General features: G+C 38.0%; 4 protein-coding genes and 1 pseudogene across 5 annotated transcripts; all 5 read left to right on the forward strand.

The window, feature by feature from the left end:
* The first annotated feature begins 799 nt into the window (after positions 1–799).
* Positions 800–4,525, forward strand: LOC104776285 (uncharacterized). Its single transcript, XM_010500320.3, has 9 exons — positions 800–1,844; positions 2,032–2,243; positions 2,336–2,553; positions 2,653–2,767; positions 2,848–2,945; positions 3,333–3,398; positions 3,605–3,694; positions 3,801–3,977; positions 4,152–4,525. Exons 1-9 carry the CDS (start codon positions 1,219–1,221, stop codon positions 4,188–4,190), a joined length of 1,641 nt encoding a protein of 546 aa, XP_010498622.2. The 5' UTR covers positions 800–1,218; the 3' UTR covers positions 4,191–4,525.
* A 2,848-nt stretch (positions 4,526–7,373) lies between these two features.
* LOC104776286 (uncharacterized) lies at positions 7,374–9,570 on the forward strand. Its single transcript, XM_087501214.1, is given in 1 exon segment — positions 7,374–9,570. A coding segment is annotated over 1 exon segment (2,121 nt). The 5' UTR covers positions 7,374–7,380; the 3' UTR covers positions 9,502–9,570.
* A 147-nt stretch (positions 9,571–9,717) lies between these two features.
* Positions 9,718–12,025, forward strand: LOC104776288 (uncharacterized). The gene has a single exon (XM_010500322.3). The coding sequence runs from the start codon at positions 9,718–9,720 to the stop codon at positions 11,848–11,850; it is 2,133 nt and encodes a 710-aa protein (XP_010498624.1). The 3' UTR covers positions 11,851–12,025.
* A 120-nt stretch (positions 12,026–12,145) lies between these two features.
* LOC104776287 (replication factor C subunit 4) lies at positions 12,146–15,236 on the forward strand. Its single transcript, XM_010500321.3, has 12 exons — positions 12,146–12,280; positions 12,376–12,454; positions 12,611–12,690; positions 13,209–13,331; positions 13,443–13,512; positions 13,591–13,664; positions 13,935–14,055; positions 14,136–14,198; positions 14,282–14,341; positions 14,440–14,565; positions 14,649–14,735; positions 14,945–15,236. The coding sequence occupies exons 1-12, from the start codon at positions 12,171–12,173 to the stop codon at positions 15,035–15,037; spliced, it is 1,086 nt and encodes a 361-aa protein (XP_010498623.1). The 5' UTR covers positions 12,146–12,170; the 3' UTR covers positions 15,038–15,236.
* A 579-nt stretch (positions 15,237–15,815) lies between these two features.
* On the forward strand, positions 15,816–16,702 carry LOC104776289 (uncharacterized; annotated as a pseudogene). The gene has a single exon (XR_015590819.1). The product of XR_015590819.1 is annotated as an uncharacterized LOC104776289 (transcript).
* The last annotated feature ends 117 nt before the right edge of the window (positions 16,703–16,819 follow it).

Raw genomic sequence — 16,819 nt, forward strand, 5'->3', positions numbered from 1 at the left:
CTTTATAAATAGTTTTTTTAAAGAATTTTGTAACCGTATTTTATTTGTAGTTTCCTCTTGGAAAAAAAATGTTTTATAATTTTCTATGCATAATAACTGTTAATCTATCTGAAAAAAGCATAAGAAATATGTCATACATGAAACTAATAATATCCAAAGTGGGCAGGTTGGACGAAATATGTCATAGTTGCTGGAATGTGACTGTAATACCACATAAATCATATTAAGCAGAAAAATAAAAATAAAAATGACAAAAAACCAAAATTAAAACGAATTATTTTTCTTAATTAATAATGGAGTGGAATATTTTATCTGACAAAATAAGTAATTACGAAGGATCCCATCTATATATACATTTTTGGACACAGGAGACATTTATGAAATAAATCATGAAGTTCATACTTATTTTGTAAGGAATGTCATTGTCAATAAATTTTATAATTATTTTTTACTTTAAATAATATTAAATTTGGAATTTAATTGAAGAAGATTTTCTCTTATTCAAATTTCCAAAAATATTGGACCAACATCCATTAGTATTAAATATTTTATATTTAATTAATCCATTCTCAAAAAACTGTACTAAACATTAAACACAATTGATTTAGTGTAGACAATAATAACAGCTGAGATTTCCGATTAAATTTCATGTAGACAATGAAAATTATACACTACATAATATATTGATGTAAAATTATAGTATCTTTAAAAAATACAAAAGATATTATTTCCATATATAATAAATAAATTTTATTTTGTCTTTTTAAACAAAAAAAATATAGTATATATATAAAAAGGTAAGAAGAAGAAAAATAAAAAAAGGGGAAGGTGGGAATTTTAAAAAGCAAAGCCACCTGTCTCTCTGACCCACCCATTCATTTTTTTGTGGGTAATAATATCTATCGTCGTCGTCTCCACCCCGTCGGTGCGGTACCTCCCTCCCCTCCTCACGGATCAATTTCTAAAGCGAGAGATAGAGAATTAGAGATAGAGAGAGAGAGAGAGACATTATTTTCGCTAGATTCTCATAAATCTTCTCTCCTCCGATTTCCCCTTTTCCGTATTGAGAAATTCCCTCATTTTTTGACGTGAGATCCGTAATTTTTATTTTTGTTTCCTTTACTGGGATCGATCTGAATAGGTATAGCTTGAAATTTTAGGGCAATCGTGAATTTTTTTTTTTTTTCTTTTTGAGAAATCTCGACTTAATCGGCGGAAATGGACGAGTTTGGAGTTCTAACGGAGCGTTACGGGATTAAGCCTCAAGGTAAATCTGCTCCGATGGCTGCTTCCAAGCGTTCCGTTCATAATAACAACCCAAACAACAACAATGCTCAGAGCTGGAATTTCGCTACTGCTTCTTCCTCTGGTGTTAACGCGAAAACGAATTCGACGTCGTTTTCTGGTAATGGCTCTGTCTACGATGCTGACGATATCTTCTTTACGGCGAGTTCTACTACTAATAATAATATTAGAAAGAGTTCGAATTCTTCTAGTGGATTTGACGATTTTGATGGTTTCTCTGGGTTGAACAAGTCGTCATCTTCTTCTGGTTTTAATAATAATAGCAAGTCCTCCTCTTTGAACAACGATGATGATGGTTTGTTGTTCTCCAATTTTGGGAATTCTGGAAATAAAGCATCTGATGATGACTTGTTTGGTGGTATTATGCCGTCTGCGAAACCCTCTGCTACTACTGGTACTGTTAAGAATGATGATTTGTTTGGGTCTTTCTCTTCATCTGAAAAGCAATACGCTACTGCCGTTGATGATCTGTTGGGTTTGGGGAATGATGCTTCTTATGATGGATTGATTCCCGGTTTTGGTGGCACGACGACTAGCAGGTTTGTGATTTTGGTTCTAGTTTCCATTGCATCATAGATATAATGTGTGAAGATTCTTATGGTGAATGTGCTTGTGGCTTGTGAATACTATTTGATATATCCGATCATCTTTGTACAGGAAATTGTTATGGTTTGTATTTTTCTGTTGTTGAGATATTTTGTTTTTTTTTTCTGGTTGATATTTCAGCAAGACGACCACATTGAACTTTGATTCTTCTGATCCTTTTGTGGTTCTAGAATCAACTGCGTCTGCATCACATTCTTCTCCTGGTCTGTTCGTGGATCCACTTGAAGAATTTGCTGCTTCAGTTAGTTCTCAGGGGAAAAAACCATCAACTACTTCGCACACATCATCAATACTTAAGCCTCCGCCTAAACCAACACAAAAAGTGAACAGAGGTTAATCTCTTTGATAACTTGAAATTTTGTTGAATTACTAGAGATTTGGTTTTTTCATTGTGCTCTAACTAGTCAAGGAATCATTTCCACAGTTAAGAGTTCAGGAATGTCTTCAATAGACGAACTTGAAGACTTTGCCATGGGTACTATGCGACGTAGTGCCTCCGCTTCGGACACTGCTAGTAAATATAGAGAAGCTGAAGATGCTGGAACAAAGAATAAAGAATTTGGTGTAGATGACCTTGACTCCTTTTTCAGCGCTGGACATCGCTCCAGCAGTGTACCAAAGTCACGGACTACTACAACTGAAGTAAGAACGACTTTCGAAATCTTACCAAGTTCCAATGTACTTATAATAAAAATAATGTGTACTTAAATGTGTATCTTTATTCTTCTTTCGGATGCAAAGACATCTCGCAAGCAAGCATCCAATGTGCCAAAGAAGACGCCTAATGGGGTTTCTAATGCAAAGAAGCCTCCTGCTCCAGCAAATCTGGTGGATGACTTTTCTGCACTTTTTGGAGGTACATGTTGTGAAAACATGTATTTTCCAGCAATTGGTTACTCTAATGTTAGTTTCTAAGAAACGTTTCCTTATCTACAGAGGATCCTATATTTAGACAATTCGAGGAAATCCCAGGGGAAAGCGAAGAACGAAGAAAGGCCAGATGGGATCGTGAACAGAGAACAAAGAGCCGTGTGGTATGTGTGGTTATTTTGGTTTTCTTTTAAATCTTCTGCTGCAACCCTTAATTTTTTGCAACTTATGATGATATCTCATTTAGCTAAATGCTGGTATGAAAATCTATAATAACTTTTTTTTATTCTTGAAAGTACCCCTCCACATTCAAAAGTCTAGTTAAGTTCTCCAGAGAATGTGCTTTTCCTACGTCAGGTTATCCCTTATTCAATTTGATGGTCCTGCCAGCATGTCAAAATCGACGATACTCATTACCGTCTGGCATAGTGCAACCAATTTCTAGTTTAAGTTTTAATATGCTTATCATTGTTATCAGTGTTTAGCTTGTACTTGATTGTATATTTTGGTTCTAGATGATTTTACACAATTCAGTGCCTTTTAAAATGTAGGCACAAGCTGTTGCTGATATGAATAACCGTGATCATCAATCTCGGATTGAACAAGAACAGAGAACTGTGAGTAATGCTTTCTTGATCTTGATGTTTGAATCTTTATTATCATAATGCTTATTTATGGACGATGACCTTTTTTGGATTTGTTAGTCTTCACTATGATAGTGCCGTTTTTGACATTTATATCTCCGTTCGTAATTCTACACAGAGACCCCTTGTTGCTTTTTTAAATACCAAACGATTGTATTCTTGTTAATTTTGCTTTTCAGAGGATTTCCGAGACTGTTGATACTGAGATAAGGCGTTGGGCAACTGGAAAAGAAGGAAACATGCGTGCACTGCTATCTTCCTTGCAAATTGTGAGTTGAAATAAATATGAATTATAATTTTATGTTCTGTTACATCTGTCTGTCCATGTGATCCTCCTGAGTTCACTGAGTTCTGGTTCTGTTTGAACGATGACAGGTACTCTGGCCCGGATGTGGTTGGGAAGCCGTTTCTCTAACAGATTTGATTACTTCGTCAGCAGTCAAGAAAGTCTATAGAAAGGCAACGCTGTATGTCCATCCCGATAAAGTTCAGCAAAAGGGAGCCACGCTTGAACAAAAGTATATTGCCGAAAAGGTTTTTGACATTTTGAAGGTATTTTCTCAGTGTATCTATATGAGCAGCTCTCTTTCTATAATCTAAAGTAGATGAATGTTGACAGAAGAAACTTAGTTCCCTCTGTGTTAGTAATTTGAAGAAATCCGGTTAACTTTCTCGTCTCTTGCATAGATCCAGAAACCTTACTTATAACTGATTTGCATTGTACAGGAAGCTTGGAACAAGTTCAACAAGGAGGAGCTCTCATAAGCCCGTATGTTGTGGATCTGGCTGCCTCCATATCAGGTTTTACAACAGTTTGCTTCAGATAGACCCTGAAACGGGACTGATTACTCCTAGCAATGGATGATTAAGAGATCTTGAAGAAACTTGGTACTTGTTTGTTTTAAGTCTGTGTGCCACATAATTTGTCTGTGAGTCTTTTCTTGTTTTTAATCTTCTTGTCTCTGAATTTTCCTTTGACAGTTGGTAACTTGTCATCTTTCTGTACACTCAACCAAAAACAGAAAAAACAAAATTCCATGGGGGATATTGTATAGCCCCGAAAGCTCAATAGATTATATATTGAATGTTACTTATTATAATAGCTATAGCGTCGAGATGATTCACTGATGTCTATTTCATTCCCAATTTCCCATAACTGTAACATAGTGCTTTTGTTGGTATGTTCATGGGTATGAATATGTTCGTTCGTTCATAATATTTTTGTGGCTCGGTAGTTATATAAAAGTTTTGGGGTTAGTAACTCACTGACTTCGTTAAAGATGTACACATGAAAAATAATATTATGCAAATTAACCTTCAAAATCCATGACACCAAGTAGACACTAATAATTGGAGAGAAAGATAAACCAGCTACTCGACCATATGTGATGTGTCAGTTTATAGCTCTAACTGATAATAGATTTTGAGGAACGAGAAATACTGATATTGATAGGCATACTGAAACTGCCAAAATTAACTTTCCAAAAATCTGATGATCAGATTTATAGCCACATAGTATTGAAAATGCTAATATCCAGTGATCCAGATAGTGTCAGGACGCTACGCTCTTTGAATGGTTCTAAGTGTCTTATCTCATCCATCAAATTCAATCCAGATTGATATCTTCCTATTAAAAATAAATCAATTTAGATTTGATTTTTTTTCCCATTTCCAAAGATAAAAAAAAGAGAATAACAGAAATTCGAAATTTTATCAAGACAATAAACAAAAAAAAGAAATTTTATCAAGACAATAAACAAAAATAGAAAACAAACCAAAATCGTAGCATATTGTTTTCTTTTGTTAAATAAATAAAAATAGAAATTTTCCGACATCTATATATATATATAATTAGGAAGTTCTCTCTCCTTCTATGATGTACACACATCATCTATTAGTTCACTCATTTTGTATAATTTTTATATTTACAAAAATTTAAACTAAATTATAAACGAAAAAAATGAAATGAAAAAAATAAAACACAAAAAAAAAATTAAAGTAAAATATGAATAGATTGTATAAATATAAAATTAGGTATTTCTACCATAACATATAATAAATGTGAAAGATTTGTAAAAGACTAGTAATAGGAGAAAAACAAAATGTATCATATAATTAATGGAACAACAATTACTTGTTGATAAATTAAGACAGACTTACTTAAAGATGTTGATGAAGCCTGATTTACTTAAATACTCATTAGGAAGCTGAAATTATCCAGTAGATTGGAAAATGAAGGTCAATCATCGAGAGATTGGACCATCGCGAGTAGCTCAGCATTGTCTGTTTCAAAACGCCTACAAGGAATCCCTGCAGAAGAATGCACTATATGGCCCACAACAACGCTTCAAGCTCTGAATGGAGAGGAGAATAACTCCAACGAAGACACCTTGCTCCCAACATTAAGGTCTGCTCCTCACCATTGCAACACCACCATCCCAAGAATGCACATCTGCTGCTTTCCAAGAACCATCAATCTGACAACGAGGTAAAGGATCATGGACCGCCAGAGGAACCGAAAGGCCTGTAATGGCCTCCGTAAAGGAATGCGCCTCCTCCCAAGCTGATCTTTCAGCCAACGCTTGATCAAATATATCCTATGGCTCCACCTCTAAACCTTGAATTTCCTCTCTTTTAGATAAGAAAAGAAAAACCTTACATCTTGACACTAATGCTAAAAAATAATAATTGCATGAATTGCTTAATTTCTCAAATTTATTCTTAATATTTTTAGCAATTTTAGCTATTTATTCTTAATTTCTTCTTAATATTTTAATATTATTATTACTATTATTATTATTATTATTATTATTATATATTTTTTTGATGTTTAGAATAACATTTTTATGCTTTATTTGAATTTTGAAGTCATCTTATACATTTTTCTTAATTTATACATTATTTTAATTTTAAGCACTTGTTTATTTTTTTCTCCTTTTAGAGACTCTCCTTCTAAGATATCCACATCATTAGAGGAACATTAAATCTAAAACTAATGAATCACTTAATTAATGCAATCATTTTATATTATTTTATTTTTATGATAGAAAACTAACAATAATAAAAATAAACTAAAATATTAACAGAAAACAAAAAAAATACATCACATCAAAATCTCAAAGTAATATATCAATAGAGATTGTATAAATATAAAATTAGATTTGTTTATCATATAACATAGAATAATAAACATGTCGAAAAGTTAGAAAATATTATGAGTTTGTAAGTTACATATTTAATTAGGAGAATCGGAAAATATTATATAAAAACATATTTTAAAATAGAATGTCAAATTATACTATCTATGAAGGGATTTTTTTAATATCAAACCGTCGACACAATATTTAAAGTTTGAAATTGAATTATGATGTATACGAATATAAACGAGTCCAAGTAAATATAAAATGCATTACTAAGAAGCAAAATTTACATGCAATACAACACCGACCAAATAATCTTCGCGTAAAAACTGGGTATTTTCTCTAATAGTATATTTTTACGCCTACTTCAATAAGAAAATATTACACAACCGATCATAAAAAAATAGAGTATTGGAAGATAGAAATGATGAAATAGTTATGATGTCTTCTATATGAGATAATAGAACATGAAAAGTCATAGAAAATGACGAAACAGATGATAGTAAAAAATTGTTAAAAAAAATATTTATATTGTACATGACTTAATGAAATTAATTTGATAACTATATTAATTTATCTTTTAAAATTCGAATGATTATATCTCCTGTTTACATTCAACTATTTGTATTACTATACAAAAAAATTCAGAGTTAGAAATCTAGTGATTACAAATTAAAATCAAAAGCGTTGACAATAAAAAATATCAGGAGCCACTTAAGTCAACCCACGTGTCAATCATCCATGTCACAACTTTCACCTATAAAATGTTCCCGCCCACATGCAAAATCCGAAGACAAGCTGATGTGTACTCCACCATGAAAATAAACGACACCACTCTCTTCTTCTTCTTCCTCATCTCTCTCTTCTGTTTATCGTCAGCTTCATCGAACAAGCCCAAGGTTTCGAATGGCTCGACCATCTTGTTCTCGACGACAGGAAGACCCACTTTCGAATTCGACATCTTCACTCTCCCAACAAACAAACGTCCACCGTCTCCCGCAGATGAGCACCGTCTCACCGATGGCAACTCCGTTAATTTCAACGGCCATTTCGCTTCTCCTTCTCCGGCTCTTATCGCACTTCTACCCAATAATTCTCGTATTCAACCACACGACTCGTCTCTTGTACATCTCATCTACGTTACCGAGAGAGACGGAACACCTAGCTTAAACTACGACGTCGTCCATAACGATAACTCCGGATCTAGAGTTCACGTTCCTTTATTTTCCGGCGATGAACAACATAGTGGTATGACAGTGAACTCGATGAAAGATACGCCTGTTTTGACTAACAAGCATCTCGTCTACGTTTCGACACATGAGAATCCGGGTAAACCATTGGCGAGTTGGGCTGCCGTTTACTCGACCAAGTTACGATCTAAGTCGACTCGGCGGTTAACACCACCTGGAATCGCTGATTTTTCTCCGGCGGTGCCTCCGTCTGGTAAATGGACCGCCGTGGCTTCGTTCGGAGAGAAAGGCTGGGTTTTCACCTTGGTTGAGAATGCGACTGGTTCATCAGACATCTACGTTTTCCTGACTCGTAATGGCACTAAGCGAGTCAAGGTGGTCAAGCAAGGCGGGTGGCCAAGTTGGGCCAACGATTCCACTCTGTATTTCCACCGGCAAAGCGACGACGGCTGGATCAGCGTGTACCGAGCGGTTCTACCCAAAACCGGACCGGTTAACACCAAATCGGTTAAGATTAAACGAGTCACGCCACCGGGTATTCACGCGTTCACACCCGCCGCTTCACCAAACAACGACGACTTCATCGCTGTGGCCACAAGGAGGCCAGGATCAGACATCCGTCACGTGGAGCTTTTCGACTTGAAGAAGAAGGAGTTCGTCGAGTTGACTCGTCTGGTATCGCCGAAGAGTCATCACTTTAACCCGTTTCTCTCCCCTGACTCGTCCCGAGTCGGATACCATACATGCAGAGGCGACGCAACTGGACGTAAAACTCCTCGCAACCTCCTCCAGAAACTCAAAACCACTTCGGAAGACCTCTCTCTATTCAGATTCGACGGTGCGTTCCCAACAATCTCGCCGGAAGGTGATCGGTTCGCGTTCATCTCTTCCACAGGAGGCGTAAGCATTGTGAACTCAGACGGTTCAGGTCTACGCCAGGTGCTTCCTCAGGGTTTTGGAACAGTTTGGGATCCAGTTCGACGTGGCATCGTCTACACAAGCGCAGGTCCCATCATACCCCCAGCGACATTTCTAGTCGATGTTATCGCCGTTAATGTCGATGCAACAAACCCGTCAACCGCCGTTAAAAAACTAACGACTAACGGCGAGAACAACGCGTTTCCATGGCCATCACCTGACGGTAAAAGGATCGTCTTCCGTTCTGCTCGGTCCGGTGTTAAAAACATTTACATAATCGACGCAGAGAAAGGTGAGTCCGGTGGTTTGTTCCGCCTAACGAATGGAAACTGGAACGATTCGATACCTACTTGGTCACCAGATGGTAATTGGATTGTGTTTTCATCGAACCGGGAATTTCCCGGTACGTTTTTGGATAATTTGTATGTGGTTCACCCGGATGGAACCGGTTTAAGGAAGCTAGCGCAGAACTTGACCGGTGGGCTGTCGATGCATTCGACGTTTAGTCCCGACAGTAAGAGAATCGTGTTCACTACCACTTATGCTGGCATCTCGGCTGAGTCGATCGGTACTCCCCATTTTTTCATCGCGGGTGGTGAGATCTTCACGGTGAATTTGGACGGTTCTGATTTGACGAGGCTTACCCACAACTCGGTGGAAGATGGACCACCCATGTGGTTCCCTAAGATCAAAGCTACTGGTGATGTCGCTTGGCCTACGAGGTTTGGGCCTAGTTGCTCTGTCCAAGATTTCAAGACGTAAACGTGAAAATGACAATGAAAAAGCAAGCACGCAACAATTCCTGTGTGTGTAAATCCGTCGCAATGATTTGTTACGTTCAACTTCAAATTATGTAACATTTCCATTATTCTTTAAAATAATATCCACATTAAATTATACTTTTGTCAGAAACGTTACAAATGATAGCCACGTGTCAAACTTATCTGAAACGTGACACCACACTCTGAAAAATTCCTCCGCCTTACAAAACTTGCGATTAACATCGTCTCTACTGAGTGACGATTAACCACCGACCAATCAGCCATGAATATTGCTCAGATTCTCTTCTTTTTCACGTCCCTTCTGCTTCTGCTTCACGCATCCACGGCGGAGCATCAAAATTTTTCAAACGCTGGTGGTGATGGAGACACCATCATATTCACCACTCTAGGACGATCGCGTTACGAATTCGACATATTCGCCCTCTCAACGGCTAAACCGCCGTCAGTTTCCGACGAGCTCCGGATCACCGATGGAGAATCGGTAAACTTCAATGGCTATTTCCCTTCTCCTTCTCCGGCGCTCATCTCTCTTCTACCCGATGAAACCCAAATTCAATTAGAAGATTCGTCTCCTCTGCATCTCATCTACGTCACCGAGAGAAACGGTACTTCTAGCTTATACTACGATCTGATATACGGAGGCGTCGATTCTGATTCCAAAAGGAGACGACGATCGGTGTTAGAAGCACCGTCTCGAGTCCAAGTTCCTTTGTTATCCGGCTTTGATCAACGGAGTGGCATGACGGTAAATTCGTTTAAAGATAAGCCTAGTTTGAGTGGTGAGTTTTTAGTCTACGTGTCAACTCACGAGAACTCTGGTGAGCCTAGGACTAGCTGGACCGCCGTTTACTCTACCGAGTTGAGAACCGGGTTAACCCGACGGTTGACGCCGAGTGGTGTAGCTGATTTTAGCCCCGCGGTTTCGCCTTCCGGGAATTTGACGGCGGTGGCTTCATACGGAGAGAGAGGCTGGACAGGGGAAATTGAAGAGCTAAGTACGGATATTTATGTGTTCTTGACTCGGGATGGGACTCACCGAGTTAAGGTGGTGGAGCACGGTGGTTGGCCTTGTTGGGTCGATGACTCCACTTTGTATTTCCATAGAAGAAGCGAGGAGGATGGTTGGATCAGTGTGTACAGAGCCATCTTACCTGATAACGGGCCGTTGACTACAGAGTCAGTGACAATTCAGCGAGTTACACCACTTGGAGTTCACGCTTTCACACCGGCGACGTCACCAAACAACCACAAGTTCATAGCGGTGGCGACGAGGAGACCTGGCTCAGATTACCGCCACGTGGAGTTTTTTGATCTGAAGAGGAATGAGTTTATTGAGTTGACTCGTTTGGTGGCGCCGGAGAGTCATCATCTGAACCCGTTCTTGTCCCCTGATGCGTCTCGAGTCGGATACCATAGTTGTAGAGGCGAGGCTAATGGAAGGAGAAATCCTCTGCTTTTCCTAGAGAATATTCAAACCACCACAAAGGATCTTTCTCTCTTTAGAATCGATGGTTCATTTCCTTCCTTCTCACCAAGGGGTGATCGTATAGCATACGTCAGAATGCCTGGTGTGTTTGTGGTGAAGCCCGATGGTTCAGGGCAGCGTGAAGTGTACAATGGAATGGCGTTTTCGACAGCTTGGGATCCGGTTCGACCAGGAATTGTCTATTCTAGCTCAGGTCCAACTTTTGCTACAGAGAGAACAGAGGTTGATGTCATCGCCATTGACGTGGATGCATCTGACAAGTCATCTTCCGTGAGGAGGCTAACGACTAACGGGAAAAACAATGCTTTCCCATGGCCATCTCCGGATGGTAAGCAGATAGTGTTTCGTTCGGGCAGAACTGGTCACAAAAACCTTTACATAATGGATGCTGAGAAAGGCGAAAGCGGTGGTCTATGGAGGTTAACCGAAGGTGTGTGGACTGACACAATGTGTAACTGGTCACCTGATGGCGAATGGATCGCGTTTGCATCTGATCGAGAAAGCCCTGGCTCGGGTAGTTTCGAGCTGTTCTTGATACATCCAAACGGAACAGGGATAAGGAAGCTTATCCAAAGCGGGACGGGTGGGAGAACTAACCACCCGGTTTTTAGCCCGGACAGTAAATCCTTAGTTTTTACATCTGATTATGCTGGAATCTCCGGAGAACCGATCTCAAACCCGCATTCGTACCAACCGTATGGCGATATTTTCACGGTGAAACTGGATGGCTCTAATCTAAGGAGGCTGACACATAACTCTTACGAAGATGGGACACCGGCATGGTCCCCTCGTTTCATCAACCCCGATGATGTAGTGTTACGCAGGAGGAATATTTCGAGTTGTTCGTTCGAAGACTGTCACTGGCTCAACAAGTACCCTACACTAAAAGGCCGAAAAATCTCTTGTTGATATGTATATATATATATATATATATATAGTAGTATATGGTTGCAGAGAGTGTGGAGTATCATAGTATCCTTTTTCAAAGTTTCAGCGATGTATCCCACAGCTTGTAATATGAGACTGTCAATGTATATGATGAAGACTGTCAATGTATATGCACAAGATAAGACAGTTCTATTAATGAGATCGAGATCGCTATTGTATATCATCATATCGTCGAGATGTCAAACCCTCTTAACGAGTTGGAGGGTTTATGGCGGGAGCGGGAAAATTGGTAGAACGTCGTACAAGGGTTTTTTATAAAGAGAGTCTCCGTCAAAGAGGGAATGAATTGGGAAGAGGAAATTAGAAGAAGAAAAAACAAAAAAGGCGAAGAGAGAGAGAAGAGAGGAATGGCGCCAGTTCTTCAGAGCTCACAGCCATGGGTTGAGAAATAGTACGATTTCTTCTTACTCATTTTTTTCTCCGTTGACGGAAACTGTATCGTTTTTTTTTTTATTTTAACTCAATTGTTTTCCGATTTGGTTTTAGCCGGCCGAAGCAGGTTAAGGACGTGGCTCACCAGGAAGAGGTGGTTCGGGTCCTCACCAACACACTCGAGACTGCTGATGTAATATAACCCTCTGCTTATTTTAAAATTTGATTTTGTGAATCGGGTTCACTTTTCGGATACACATTTGAAATCCCTAGATGTCGTATCTGGTTCTAAATTCTGGGTTCTTGGATTTTTTTTCTTTCTTTTTTGTCTGCTGTGGCTCTGTTGTAGTGCCCGCACATGCTCTTTTACGGACCGCCAGGGACAGGAAAAACCACTACTGCACTTGCCATCGCCCACCAGCTATTTGGGTACTCAAATCATCTATTACAAATTTCTGATTTTAGTGTGTCATGGATTGATTTTTTTATAGATTGATTCATTAGTGTGTGCCTAACTTGTAACTTGTATGAGAGACCTTGTTTTGATATGATACATTCAGCTTTGTGATTCAGATAACTCGAAAAAGTGATGAAGATGCTGTGATAATTTCCACCCTCAGGGTCTTTGTGGTTGCATTATGATATACCAAGTTGTTTCACTAGGTAGCTAGACGTTATATTTAGATGTGTGGATTCATAATAACACTAGTCACTATGGTTTTGGTATGTAAGTCTTTATTAGGTTTATGAGTTTGGACTGTCTCCTCTTTCGAGCAAATTGGAAGCTATTTTTGTTGTTGTCTCATATGATTTTGTTTCAGCTTGTTTAGGGAGTAATATCACACTATGTATTTTCATGAGACTGTCATTTTGTTGTTATTTTCATTTTGCTGTGATTACAAGAGATGGGGATGTGAAACTAACCAAAGAGTTTATACTTTATACAGACCTGAACTATACAAGTCTAGGGTGTTGGAGCTGAATGCGAGTGATGACAGAGGCATTAATGTTGTTCGGACAAAGATCAAGGATTTTGCTGCTGTTGCTGTTGGGTCTAATCATCGTCCAGGGTGTGTAATTTTTATTTGCTTTTCTTAAGTTTTTTTTTTTTTTTTTGTCATTTCCTCATTCCACTGTGTGCGGTTTGCATTTCCTCTAACACCTACAATTTGATTCTTCAGCGGTTATCCATGCCCAGCATTTAAGATCATCATCCTAGATGAGGCTGATTCAATGACAGAAGATGCTCAGGTATGTTGAACATCTTTTCTCTTCCGCATTGGTGCGCTTGATATGTATTTACCATGATCTGTTTTTTTGACTATCCAGAACGCCTTGAGGCGCACTATGGAAACTTACTCCAAAGTCACCAGGTTCTTTTTCATATGTAATTACATTAGCAGGTAATTCTGTCTCTCTCAATGGCCTTTTTTTTTTGTTCCTTCTGTTCTCATTTGCATCTCCCTTTCATTTTTTCTCCAAGTTTCTCGCTGGTTATGTTAAATATTGCTTCTTCTTTTTTTGGTTATAATTTGGAATATGCTCATACTGAGCTATTTGTTGATTTGTTGAATTTTTATGTACTCGAATTCATAACAAGAACATATCGTGGAGCTGAACTATGAACCCACTGATATTGATCACCCTTATAACTTTGATTCCTTGCTCTTTAGGATTATAGAGCCCCTTGCTTCCAGGTGTGCAAAGTTCAGATTTAAACCACTTTCTGAAGAAGTCATGACTCACCGTATAATGCATATTTGTAATGAAGAAGGTCTCAACCTTGATGAAGAGGTGTGAACAAAAGCTTTAAGGTTCGCCTTGTTGTTTTAGTTTTGTGAAAAAGCTGTTTATTATAGTTATTTCCCTTTTAGGCTCTTTCAACTTTGAGCTCCATATCACAAGGGGATCTCCGTAGGGCCATCACATATCTGCAAGTAAGATAATTATCTGAAACATTTGTTATTAGACGAAATTGACATTAGAAATGTGAACCAGTCTTTCTGCCTGATAATCACAGAGTGGGGCTCGGTTGTTTGGATCAACAATAACTTCTACAGATTTACTCGATGTGTCTGGGGTAAGGATAAAGTTAACCCAGTTTTGCATAAGTTTATGCCAGGTTTTAACCAAGTCAGACTAATGACGGTTAATTTGGATCTCTTACGAATCTGTCAGGTAGTTCCCCTGGAGGTAGTCAATAAACTTTTTACTGCATGCAAAAGTGGGGATTTCGATATTGCAAACAAGGAAGTGGATAACATAGTTGCAGAAGGATATCCTGCATCTCAAATCATCAATCAGGTTCTCTACTTCCCTCTCTTATTTTTACCCCATTTAAGTCATGCAATTGTGGCTGTAACCACTTCTATACAACTCTCTTTCAGCTATTCGATATCATTGTGGAGGCTGACAATGACATAACAGACATCCAAAAGGCTAAGATCTGCAAATGTTTAGCTGAAACTGATAAGGTAAGGTTTTTTGTACTAATTTTCTTACTAGTGTCTCTTTCATGGAGTTAGTTTAAGACTCAAATTACCTACATCTTGACTCAGTTATATTACGTGTTTTGAGTGAAGTATCATTTGACTGTAGATATGTTGCAATATTGCTAAGAATGCCTCTGTTACCTCTAGTGATAATAAAACTATCTCATATCTTTTACTTTTAATGTATCTAGCGACTTGTAGATGGGGCAGATGAGTATTTGCAGCTTCTAGATGTGGCAAGCAATACAATTCGTGCCCTCTCAGAAATGGCTCAAGACTTCTAAAGCAAAGACCATGTAAAGTAGAAAGCTCTGCATTTGGATTCTACTTGAATTTGGACCTTTTCCTTATGACTTCTGAGTTATCGTAATGCCACTTTTCATAGCTTAGGTTTGATAAAAAGTTGGAGCGTTGTGACGTTTTTCTGGTTGTTACTCTTTTATGGTTTGTTGCAGAGTTATTTTATTGCATCAACTTACAAAATCTGTTGACTATTGTTATTGGGTAAAATCGTTAAACATAAAACAATTAACATGTAAATCAACAAAATCATTACATTTTTCTAGTAATTTTTCACTTAATCTAAATGATATAGAATAATAGAATGAATGCCAATTGTAATAGGGAATAGTGTAGTACCAGTGACATACAATCCCATCTCCATATATTTAGAGTGCGACTTTGCTTTTGTATTTTTAGTGTGCTATATAAGCAATTATGCTCACTCTTTCTCATGGGAGTGAGACATGCGTTCTTACCAACAACAATCATATGTCTCAGACATTGTTTACTGTTGTAAGAAATTGATCATGGGTATTATGGAATGTGTTTCTTTACAATATTTGTTAGATATTAAATCCAAAAATGCCAAAAAAGGAAAACAATATTAGTAGATTTTATATAAGATTTTTTTTTTCTGTTTATCACCTCTGATAATCAATCATATTAGTAAAATCCTCCGAAAAGGCAATAAAATACAAGTGAATACACTCATATCCAAAAATATAGAAAACATAACTAAATAAAAATAAAAATGCTGTCAACACAACAAGTTCGTTTGAATCTTTTATAGTTTTGACATATAAAAAAAAAAATCTGGATACGTTCTAAAATTAATTGGTCAAAACTATAAGTAGTGTTTATTGTTGTTGACTTGTTGATGTTGTGAATTGATGATGCCTTGAAATTGAAACAAATCCATTCTTTTTATTTTGTATTTTTATTATATTTTGGGGTCTTAACCCAACCCAATGGTCGAAGGTGACGACGATTATTCTTTCAAAAGACCCGGAGCTGTGCCTTTTAAGTGGGAGGTCCGACCCGGTGTACCCAAAACCCAACCCGGTGATGATGATCCCACCCACACTCTTCTTCAACCTCCCAAAAGACTTGCTCCTCTCAGATTAAAACCATTCCCGCCGTCTGAATCCCAAAGCCGGCCGGTTTCTCTATTCGCTCCTCCGTCGTCTTTCAAGCTCAAATCTCCGCCTTCAGATTCCGACTCTCAATGCTCAGGACCTCCGACTACGTATTTCCGATCTTCTCCCCCTCGAGCCGGTGGGTGTTTCTTTCCCAAGTCATTGTTTGGGTGGAAGAAGAGTAAGAGCAGTGATATTAAAAAGACCGGTCAGGAATCGTCATCGTCATCGTCATCATCATCGGAGTTTGAGAATTTCTATGAAACGGGATCAACGTTTTCTCGGTCGGAAGATTCAAGGCAGGGATCGGATTCTTCGAGATGGGGTTCGCCGAAATCTTCATTCTCCTCTCGCCGTGGTTCGCCGCTGAAACGCACTGATTCGATTGTATGTGAAAAAATCCATTTTAATGATGGCTCAGTCTCTCGCCTCTCGGTTAGCCTTAAATTTATTTTAACTTCTTAGGAAAAGAAGAAAAATAAAAAAACATATTTTCGAATAATTATAAATTTAATAAAAAGGATTTGAGTTTTTTTTTTTTTTTTTTTTTTGTCATCTGGTAATATTAATAAACAAGGTGGAATACATTGTGAAATACGACTTAAGCCGGCGGAACACAAAATTTTCTCGGAGTCTAAAATCCAAAAA

Source organism: Camelina sativa, chromosome 3, assembly GCF_030686135.1.
Source record: "Camelina sativa cultivar CO46 ecotype springtype chromosome 3, ASM3068613v1".
NCBI classification, from domain to species: Eukaryota; Viridiplantae; Streptophyta; class Magnoliopsida; order Brassicales; family Brassicaceae; genus Camelina; species Camelina sativa.

Coding starts and splice junctions, on each gene's coding strand:
- LOC104776288 (XM_010500322.3), top strand. CDS start 9,718: ATGAATATTGCTCAGATTCTCTTCTTTTTCACGTCCCTTCTGCTTCTG.
- LOC104776285 (XM_010500320.3), top strand. CDS start 1,219: ATGGACGAGTTTGGAGTTCTAACGGAGCGTTACGGGATTAAGCCTCAA. Junction 2,946..3,332: donor AGAGAACAAAGAGCCGTGTG/GTATGTGTGGTT, acceptor TTTAAAATGTAG/GCACAAGCTGTTGCTGATAT. Junction 3,695..3,800: donor TGCTATCTTCCTTGCAAATT/GTGAGTTGAAAT, acceptor GAACGATGACAG/GTACTCTGGCCCGGATGTGG.
- LOC104776287 (XM_010500321.3), top strand. CDS start 12,171: ATGAATTGGGAAGAGGAAATTAGAAGAAGAAAAAACAAAAAAGGCGAA. Junction 13,513..13,590: donor CAATGACAGAAGATGCTCAG/GTATGTTGAACA, acceptor TTGACTATCCAG/AACGCCTTGAGGCGCACTAT. Junction 14,199..14,281: donor GGGCCATCACATATCTGCAA/GTAAGATAATTA, acceptor TGATAATCACAG/AGTGGGGCTCGGTTGTTTGG.